The sequence below is a fragment of the Amaranthus tricolor genome, chromosome 10, assembly GCF_026212465.1.
Source record: "Amaranthus tricolor cultivar Red isolate AtriRed21 chromosome 10, ASM2621246v1, whole genome shotgun sequence".
Lineage (NCBI taxonomy): Eukaryota > Viridiplantae > Streptophyta > Magnoliopsida > Caryophyllales > Amaranthaceae > Amaranthus > Amaranthus tricolor.
Window position 1 is genome coordinate 8,221,081 of NC_080056.1, and position 10,408 is coordinate 8,231,488.

The window sequence follows — 10,408 nt, forward strand, 5'->3', positions numbered from 1 at the left end:
ACGTGTTGTCACACGACTACTAGTAGGTTGATTGCAGGTGGGGACTGGAGTGAGGGCTCGACTTAGAACCCGTAATCATCAAGACTATGTTTCCTTTTTGTAATAAGATTATGAGTAGAAATTACTCCAAATTATGTTACAAGAGATTGTGTTGGTTTCTTTTTGCTTTCGTCATTTTCTTTTTAGTTTATCTAGAGGCCACTAGGCTCTCAAGTTGTACTTAAGAACTTTCGCTGACTTGTTTCTTTCGCTTTGGCACTGATTTCTGCTTTAAATATATTTCTTTGTAGACGGAACGTTGACAATCCTAGAGGAGACTTTTCTCTAGAGTCCGAAGAGTGAATCGAAATTCGTATTTTTTATATGAATTTTCGAGTCACTTAAACCGGGCCCTTATAGTCATATTCACTAGTGTCACATTTTCTTTTATGTTTCCAATAAAGGAAGACACTAAAAAAAGGAAAATTTACGTGGTAATCCTGAGGTTTTTGGTTTTCCATGTGGTAACCAAAACTTTTAAAAAATCTATGTGGTAACCCTGAGGTTTACCAAATTGTTCCATCATAACCTTTTTGCACATATAACATTAGCAAACGTTAATTTTGAAGCTTTAAAGCTACTGTACGCCTATTTATGTGATTTACCATTTCAACTGACATCAATTTTAACGTTTTTCCCCAAAACATAAATCCTAACTCTACCATCTTTCATTTAAATCATATTTTTTCCCCAAATTCAAAGATGGTAGAGTTAAGATTTTTGTTTTGGGGAAGGTTGAAACTGATGGCATTTGAAATGATGAGTCGCATAAATAGGCGTATAATAGCCTTAAAACTTTGAAATTAACGTTTGCTAACAATTTATGTGCAAGAAGGTCACAATGGAACAATTTGGTAAACCTCAAATTACCACGTGGATTTTTTAAAAGTTTTGGTTACTACGTGCATTTTTGTAAAAGTTTTGGTTATCACGTGAAAAACCCAAAAACCCAAGGTTACTACATAGAATTTCCAAAAAAAAAATATTATTTTGGAAGCACTCAAGTCACGAGTGTACATTTTCCTATTTCTTTGTAGACCATTTCATTTCCAAACCATGTGGAGAAAAAGAATATTTTGAGATTTAGCAAACAATTGATAGAAATTTGGAATGATATAAATGATTTTGTATTTTATTACAACCTGAGCAGAAAGAAAAGGCATGAGTGAAAATTAAATTGATAAGTTATAATTTTTCTTAAAAAAATAATACTTCTTTTATAAAAAATAATAATTGCTTTTCAACGGAGAAAAAATTATTAGTACAAAAAATCACCCAAAATCCAAAAACCACCAAAATATTTTATTTATTTATTTTAATAAAATTACAATTATAACAAGGTAGTACTCATTTTTCTCGTGTGAAGTATACTTGTTTCCCTCGCTCTAATAACATTAATTTAATAATATAATGCGGTGATGACAAGTGAAATAGAAGGACTCGTTTCCCTCGCTCTTCACATGAATCGTCTGTCCTTTTCTTCCTCTTTCTAATTTCTACTACAAGTCTACAACTTTCACTCTGTCTCCATCTCTCCTCTTATATATAATACTCCAATCTACCATTCCAATTTCGCAACTTCTACCCCTTCTCTCTCCTCCCCTTCCTTGCTCCATTCCAGGTTACACTCCCATTTCGCTCTTTCTTTTTCCTCATTCTTCTCCTGATTTGATTGTCTAGGTTTTCGATTGTTGTCGGTTGTTAATCAGCTTTATATTTATGGTTGCTTCAATTTGTTTCCAAGTTGAAATGATGAGTTAGTTGGAGATCTGTCATGTGTTTGTTCACCTACATTTGCTTTGATTGCTAAGTACGCATTAGTTGTTGTATTATAATTACGTTCGATCCATCTTTCATTTCATTTATATTTTTTCACTTTCAGTTTGTTAAATCAGGTCATTGATTTCTGATTTCTGTATATGAGTTGCTAATATTCGTTTAAGTATGTGTTTATACTTTTTCTTCCTTGAATTTACAGATATAGTGATTATGAAAGTGTTAACTTTTTTCAAGATCTTATATAGTACAGTAGCTAGTGGTTCTGTACTCGTTTGTTAACTAGCCGTTGATAATGGTTGATGATTAACAACTTAAAATCAAGATCAATGAATAGTTGAGAATCATGGGTTAGTTTGCAGTTTTCTTTTTTTTTTTTTTAGGGAGTGGGGGTTAGGGGTTGGGGAGGGATTTACGTTTGTCTTGTTTGGAAGTTTAAGTGTTTTTAATATGAAGGCGAAAATGGGAGGAGATTAGCGAATTCGCCCCCCGAATTTGCGATTCGCTCAAAGTGGCTAAACTATAGTATAAAATCGACCATACTCGCCTTTTTGATTTGCATTCATGTGACACTGACTTAAACCATCATGTTTTGTAGAGGTTATAAATTTGCGTTTAGAATTTTAGATTGTAAGAACTAGTATGTTGATTATGGTGCTTTATACAGGCTTGGTTGAATCTGCAACATGGCCACCGGACAGCTTTTTTCTAAAACTACTCAAGCATTGTTTTATAATTATAAACAGCTGCCTATCCAACGGATGCTTGATTTTGATTTCCTATGTGGTACTTTCATGTTCTCTTCTTTTTCTAGTTCCATCAATAGAAGAGGAGATCTCTATTTGAATAATTGATCTAATACATTGATATTTGCTACCCAGGGAGAGAAACACCTTCTGTTGCTGGAATCATCAATCCTGGTTCTGAAGGATTTCAAAAATTGTTTTTTGGTCAGGAAGAAATTGCCATCCCTGTACATTCCACGTATGTATTATTGTCACTCTGACAAAATTTTTAGTGCAAAATAAAAGGATCACGCAAATTTGGGTTTTATCTGCAATGTTTCTGTATTGTGATTGCTGACATTTTGTGATCAAAATAATCTAAAATATGTTGGTTGAAGGGGGAGTTTGTGGCACATCCCTGAAAGAAAGTTTGGTAAAAGTTGAAGAGTTTAAGGGTGTACTAGCTTCATGTGAAAGCTTCTTTCTGTCAAAATCTGATCAATTATGCTTCCACTCTATACCAGATTAATGTTTATTACTGCATCACAAATATTTGTTTTCTAGGATTTTACTCCTACAAGTATTTACTGTGTGCTCATGGTAAAATGGCATTTTAATAAGTAAATTTGATCCATTAGCCTACACTGTATTCTAATTGAATCTTATTGTAATTCTCTTATCCAAATCTTATATCTTGGACACCCATATTTGGTTTAAGTCAGACTTGATAATACATCGCATGGATAAGGTATCTAGTGATCGTATATCATTTTATCAGTATTTTTAAAACTTGGATTGAAGAATAAGTTTAGTTGGTGGCTTTGTAGGTAGTGTCATTTTGGAATTAGGATACCCATTGTGCTTCTCCAATATTTTAGGGATCACTTATGTTACTTTTAAAGGTCTCTCTGATTTGGTAGTGTCAAAATCCCTAGAAAGTGGATAGATTAGCACATTCAATTTTTGCTGATTAGTTTGTGTGATTGTTTTACTTTTTTTGGGTATGTACTTTAGTATATTCAGATTCCGTTCAAAGCCAATACATAAGCATATTCAATTTTTATTGATAAATTTGTGGAATTTTGTGGTTATTCGATCAATGATAGTGACCAAATTAGTTTTCTCCTAGTTGGCTGATGTGACATTCCTTATCTTGCAGCATTGAAGCAGCTTGTGCTGCACATCCTACAGCTGATGTATTTATCAATTTTGCTTCTTTTAGAAGGTTATTATCAGTTCCCCTTTGATCTCTTCTAATATTTAGTAAATGAGCTATTTTTTTTAACCTTCTATCTTGAACTGTAGTGCGGCTGCTTCTTCTATGTCAGCACTGAAGCAACCAACCATTAAAGTCGTTGCTATAATTGCTGAAGGTGTTCCTGAGTCGGACACCAAGCAGTTGATTGGATTTGCCCGGGCTAACAATAAGGTAACAGCAAAGCATTGGGGTCTTTAGTTGATCTCATTTCAGTTTTTTTGTCATCATTCTGCATAAGAATCAGTTACTAATATGTCCCTTTATAATTTGTAATCAAGGTTGTTATTGGTCCTGCTACTGTGGGAGGCATCCAAGCTGGATCCTTCAAGATTGGGGACACTGCTGGGACTATTGACAACATTATCCAGTGCAAGCTTTACAGGCCTGGATCTGTTGGTTTTGTTTCTAAATCCGTAAGTGGCTTGTAGGAATTTGTGCACAATGCCAAGGTTTTTGACTTTTTGTGTGGTCTCGAGCCTTAGATTTTTTATCTTTTTCAGGGTGGCATGTCTAATGAACTGTATAATTCAATTGCACGTGTAACAGATGGAATTTATGAGGGTATTTATCTTTTTCTTCAATTGTTTCCTCACGTTATGTTCATATCTTTTTGACTACTCATTCATCTATATTTCCTTGAATTGTTAATTTTCACAGGTATTGCCATAGGAGGAGATGTTTTTCCTGGATCAACTCTATCTGATCATGTGTTGAGGTTCAACAACATCCCACAGGTAGCTAATTACATGAGCTCTTGACACTTTTAATCTTTTTAATTAACAGAGTTGCATTCTGAGATAGTTCTTTCGTTAGTAGAAAGCCTCAATCACGTCTTGCTTGCTTACTTGTAGCCTATTTAGTAGGCTAGTGGCTCTTATGTTTATATTATTTGAGGACTATATTGTATGTGCTGTGGCTGCCTTCCATCTTCTGTATTTTGCTGATCTAACCCTCTTTGCAATACAATGCAGGTTAAGATGATTGTTGTCCTAGGAGAGTTGGGTGGACGGGATGAATACTCCCTTGTTGAAGCCCTGAAACAGGGAAAAATAAATAAGCCGGTTGTTGCTTGGGTCAGTGGAACCTGTGCAAGGCTCTTCAAATCAGAAGTGCAATTTGGCCATGCTGTGAGTCCTACTCCTTGCTTGCACATTAAATAGATCATACTAGATTCTAAAGAAGCAAAGAATGTCAGTGAGATTACTTATGACTTGATTTATTCTGAACAGGGCGCAAAAAGTGGCGGTGAAATGGAATCTGCCCAAGCAAAAAATCAAGCATTGAGAGAAGCTGGAGCTGTTGTTCCTGATTCTTATGAAGCATTTGAGGGTGCTATCAAGCAGACATTTGACAAATTGGTTAGGCTTTTGCATAATATATTTATATGAAATATATCCTCCTGTTAGAAGTGAGGTGCCTTGATCTTCCTTTTGTTCTTTTTATATTTAATTCTTATGCTGTATGTCCTGGTAGGCTGAAGAGGGCAAGATCACACCAGTGAAGGAATTTACACCTCCACAAATACCTGAGGATCTAAACTTAGCGATAAAAAGCGGAAAAGTTCGTGCTCCAACTCACATTATCTCTACCATTTCTGACGACCGAGGTTTGTTACAATTTCAAGTTTTCAAAAATCTCAAGATGCTCTATAGTTTTACCAAAATAAAAAAATAATAATAATTGCCCTTGAGTCTTGATTTTTTATGTTATGCTACTTTCTATCAGGTGAAGAGCCATGTTATGCTGGGGTTCCAATGTCTTCCATCGTAGAGCAAGGTCTTGGTGTTGGTGATGTTATTTCCTTGCTGTGGTTCAAACGTAGTCTTCCTCGTTACTGTACAAAGTTTATTGAGGTTAGTATATAGATTAATATAGTATCCCTGTTGTGAAATTGGGAATTTATTACTCTAAATGCCAAGACAGGTTTTCTGAGAGTAAATCTTTCCTGTTTATGTATGCGCAGAAATTTTGAGTTTCTCACTGGGAAGTTTATTTTGTTTTAGATTTGTATCATGCTGTGTGCCGACCATGGCCCATGTGTCTCTGGTGCTCACAACACAATAGTTACAGCAAGAGCTGGGAAAGACCTTGTTTCAAGTCTTGTTGCAGGTAATACAGTCTGCTCTTGCAACGATTATGACATGGTTTATCTGTGTTAGCAACAACATTTTATTACCCCAATTCCATTAAGTGGCTCCCACCTAAGGTGGGGTTTGGGAGGGTTGGTTGTATGCAATCTTATCCTTGTTAATAATAAAACTAACGAAGTGGTTGTTTCCTACTGACCCTTGGTAGCAAACGTTACTTGCAACTTCACATCATAAATAAGAAGTACACATGATTTAATGAGCCATTTTACTGAAAGTGGATTCCATTGCCAGGTTTGCTTACTATTGGACCTAGATTTGGTGGGGCCATTGATGATGCAGCTCGATACTTCAAGGATGCATATGATCGGGTAAGGTTTTTACTGGAACTAGACAACTTGTGGTAGTGTTTAACTAATTATGTTTAACTTAAAAATCAGAATATGAGATTTCCTTTTCTGTTTCTTAACAGAATTTGACACCTTACGAGTTTGTCGAAAGTATGAAGAAGAAGGGAATTCGTGTCCCAGGAATTGGACACAGGTAGGGTTGTTCTCCATTGCCTTGCTTTATAAAAAGTGTTAATACTGTATCATTGTTTTATTGTTTTACTATGCACCTTAGTTTATGTCACGATAGCTTTGGTCATAAGAGAAGTCTGAAAACTTATGTGTTTTACAACAGGATCAAGAGAGGAGACAACAGAGACAAAAGAGTAGAGCTCTTGCAGGAATTTGCTCGCACTCATTTTCCGTCTGTAAAATACATGGAGTATGCTGTCCAAGTCGAGACTTACACCCTTTCAAAGGCAAACAACTTGGTTCTAAATGTAGATGGTGCTATTGGTTCTCTCTTCCTGGATCTCCTATCCGGTAGTGGAATGTTCACAAAGCAAGAGATTAACGAGATTGTTGACATTGGTTATCTGAATGGACTCTTTGTGTTAGCACGTTCAATTGGTTTAGTCGGGTAAGTTTTATATGGTTTTGCATTTAGATCTATTATGTTGGCTCATGATTATTTCTATATAAGGTTGATTGCTGATCAATGTTTAAGGTTTGCTTAAAATCAAAACTGGGTAGTCATACACTCATGCGCCTTGGTTACTCTCAAATATTTCACATTTCGCGGTTTGCGTTACATAAAACATGTGACATTTTCTTAAAAATACGGTTCAGCCTCGATACACTTGGGCTAGTTTTGAGGTGAAAATGGGCCTCGATACATTTTCTGGGCCGTAACGTTCTATTATAGTTGAGCTAGTTTTGATCAGTGTATATCAATTTAAGTTATTTCTTTGGCACTGGGTTAAAATTCAATGCACTTGTGTTGACTGAATTATTGGATTTTCAGGCACACCTTTGATCAGAAGAGATTGAAGCAGCCGCTGTACCGCCACCCATGGGAGGATGTTCTGTACACAAAATAAATTGGTTTCCGATGAGTCGTTCTGCTTCCTAAAAAGGACTTTTGTGTTCCATTTTGTTATACTCTGGTGGTTCTACGCTCTCTACACAAAATAAATTAGTTTTCAATGGGTCGACGTTTTTGTGTTCCATTTTGTTCTACTGTGGTGGCTCTAATGAGTCGAGATCATCACCGGTGTGTCATAGTGTTGTATGTGCTGGTTATTCTATGGTTTAAAACTATTCCTAATTGTAAGCCTCAATAGATAGTTAGAATATAAGCCAATTTATCATTCTTTTGAACTAAATCCCCTTTAATATACACCTCTTCCCAAATCTAGGTTCAAGTTTGATTAATTGTTGGGTTTTATATTAGAACATTGGCAAATTGTAGTGATATAATTGCTTTTCATTAGCCTTAAGAATCATTTTATGACAAAATAAGCTTCCAAATAAATACTTTTGAGTCATTGTGTGATTCTCAATTTTTTTTCACTTTTGTTTTATCTTTTATTAATTTCATATATTTGTATGAAAATTTGTATTCATTTTAATTCGAATTACTCAAAGAAAACAAGCCCTATAGAGAATTTTTGTATCTGTGATCTTACAATGCATTTGCTCATTAATTGTTGCTATGAGTAACAAAAAAATTATTATTACTATTATTGGTCACGTTAAGATTGTAAGTGATCTTTAAGGTTATAAGTAATAATTTTAAGGTTATAAAGTGTTTTACTTTAAAACTATAAGGGATTATTTTAAGGGTATAAGTGGTCACTTTAAGATTATAATAAATCAGTTTAAGATTATAAGTGATCACTTTTAAGACTATAAGTGATCATTGTATGGTTATAAATGAACATTTTTAGACTGTAATTGATCACTTTAAAGTTAATTATGGAAGTGAATATTCTTGCTTTAGATTAAACGAATATCATCATCATCATATTCAATATTCCACCCCAAAGCAGGGCCTGGGTGAGGGAAGGTGACCGACCGTTTTCCTCTAGTCCTCCCCGTGTATAAAAAAGAAAAAATTATACAGAATATTTTAACCTTTCACTAATTTTCCTATATTAAGCATGAATAATCCCATATATAGGGTCATTTAACCTGCACTATTGTTAGTAAAATTTTGACCGGTTATTGTTGGTAATAATGTAACAGTTAGAAGACCACCATCTTCCTTATTTTCCCTCTATACTCCAAACTAGAAAACAAATTTGTTATTTTTTTTTTCTCATCTCATCCAAACAATCTCTCTCTTCCGCCATAAAGAGCATTACTTCATGCCTTTCTTTTTCATGTAAAAATTTAATTGCAAGGGAAACTCGTAGATGTGAACATGATGTTTTGGACAAATTGCAAACTGCTAGAAAAGTTTAAGAGTTGGACATCGGTTCCATGGTTGTGATCTGTGGCCACTAAGTAATAATATTTGTGATTATGGTTTAATTTATGAAAGTTATTTATTTTAGCTTTAATTCAATGTATTTTATTTATAGGACTTAAATTGAAAATTTTTAAGTGGGAGGATGAAGTGATCACGTCAGATTCATTTGAAGGAGATGAGATGAAAGCGCAACTTTTGGAGATGGAGCGGTTTAATCATATGAGTTTAGGATATTCATGTACTCTCAACTTGACAAGAACAACCCAATCCGAGAAGGGAATTGTTGCACGCAATGCAAGAATGCGAGTTGTTGAAGTGATATTCTAAGAGCTAAGGAGTGCATTACGAGGGGAAAACATTAATGTTGGCCTTGGCGCAGCTGCGGGTGCGTCAAGTGCTCGTCATAGTCAGGTTGGTGATATGGGAGGATCAGGTGGATCCTCGGATTGTAGTATTTCCTTGGTGGTGGTAGTCATTCAAATTGTGTTGATTATTATTATAGTGGACATAACTTTTGTTTGGAGTATATTAATTTGAAATAATTTTTTTGTAATATATGTTATTTTATTAGTGTGATTAATTTTCTCTTTTAATTGCTAATTTTAATATATTATTATTTTATGTTTAAAATTTAGAATGTTATTTATTAAAGATTTATTGAATATTTGTTATTCTTATTAAATAATAATAATAATAGATATTAAATTAATTTTTTATCATATGAAATTTTTTTGGCGATAAAAATGGCGACGAAGAGAAGATGTTTTGTCGCCAACTTAGCGTCAAAAAAGATGACAAGATTATATTTTAACGACAAAAATAGTAACGATAGAGCTATTTTCTTTCCAGTTTGGCAACAACAACCCCTTAATGCCATTTCCCTTTTTATTTTATAGTGCATATATATTAATGATTGTAGATTGAGTGATTATAAATAAAATTATTGTATGTACAACTACGAATAGAAGCCATGTAAATTATTTGTCCTAGATTATTGTAACTGATGTGTCTGATCAGCATTTCCTATCTTGTAATATATATAGTGTTTGCATGGAATATTTTCCAATTCAGTCCCTCTTATTTATTGTTTTTTTTTTTTTATTTTGTTTTTTCCTCTTATTTTACATTATTTTTTCGGACAATATTTCATGACTTTTTTTTAATCTCTATCTATACATTTAACTCCATTTAAATTTCATCTACACAATTTATTTTCTCTCTTCATTTATTATCAAATATTCATATTTTTCTTAAAAAACATCAATTTTCTCTTTGCTACTATCCTAAACAATAAAAAGTAGATTTTTCCCTAAGTCAAAGCCTCATTTGAAGCAATAAAGGTAACAACATAAGTAATTGGTGAGGATCTATGCTCGTTTTTTCAGGTTGTTTTAAACTAATAGTTCTTGCCTTCTTGGATGTTGAATTTTGTTGTTCATCTCTTGTTAGTTGTGATTAGGGTAAACCATAAATCGGAAAATAATTCTACAATTTTATGCATTTTTCATATTTGAGGCCTCTAATTGTTCTATGTCAATTCAAAATCTTTTCTCAGCTGCTTTATTTTAATATAGAGCATATTACGTTTTTCTATCATTTAATATTTAAAGATTTTTTAATTTATTTTTAGGGTTATATACTATCAGACATATTAAAAATATGAAAAACCTTCCATGTCATCACTTTCATAAACCGTTTATATTTTTCATCTTTGAGTGAGT

At 33.7% G+C, this 10,408-nt stretch overlaps 1 protein-coding gene across 3 annotated transcripts; it reads left to right on the top strand.

Annotated features, from left to right (window-relative positions):
* The first annotated feature begins 1,476 nt into the window (after window positions 1-1,476).
* On the top strand, window positions 1,477-7,748 carry LOC130825217 (ATP-citrate synthase beta chain protein 2). 3 transcript variants are annotated; one of them, XM_057690335.1, is made up of 17 exons: window positions 1,477-1,660; window positions 2,483-2,601; window positions 2,697-2,799; window positions 3,700-3,765; window positions 3,846-3,969; window positions 4,077-4,211; window positions 4,299-4,359; window positions 4,456-4,532; window positions 4,770-4,925; window positions 5,028-5,156; window positions 5,272-5,404; window positions 5,524-5,651; window positions 5,802-5,907; window positions 6,180-6,256; window positions 6,358-6,428; window positions 6,570-6,854; window positions 7,239-7,748. In XM_057690335.1, exons 2-17 carry the CDS (start codon window positions 2,502-2,504, stop codon window positions 7,312-7,314), a joined length of 1,827 nt encoding a protein of 608 aa, XP_057546318.1. In that variant the 5' UTR covers window positions 1,477-1,660; window positions 2,483-2,501; the 3' UTR covers window positions 7,315-7,748. The 3 variants fall into 3 exon arrangements, with proteins under 3 accessions (XP_057546318.1, XP_057546316.1, XP_057546317.1); XM_057690333.1 differs by having other exon boundaries at window positions 1,621-1,849; XM_057690334.1 differs by lacking the exon at window positions 1,477-1,660 and adding an exon at window positions 1,909-1,981.
* The last annotated feature ends 2,660 nt before the right edge of the window (window positions 7,749-10,408 follow it).

Excerpts from the sequence above, each read along its gene's own strand:
- LOC130825217 (XM_057690335.1), top strand. The coding sequence starts at position 2,502 with ATGGCCACCGGACAGCTTTTTTCTAAAACTACTCAAGCATTGTTTTAT. Across the intron at positions 5,405-5,523 it reads TACCATTTCTGACGACCGAG|GTGAAGAGCCATGTTATGCT; the intron begins GTTTGTTACAAT and ends ACTTTCTATCAG. Across the intron at positions 6,429-6,569 it reads GTCCCAGGAATTGGACACAG|GATCAAGAGAGGAGACAACA; the intron begins GTAGGGTTGTTC and ends GTTTTACAACAG.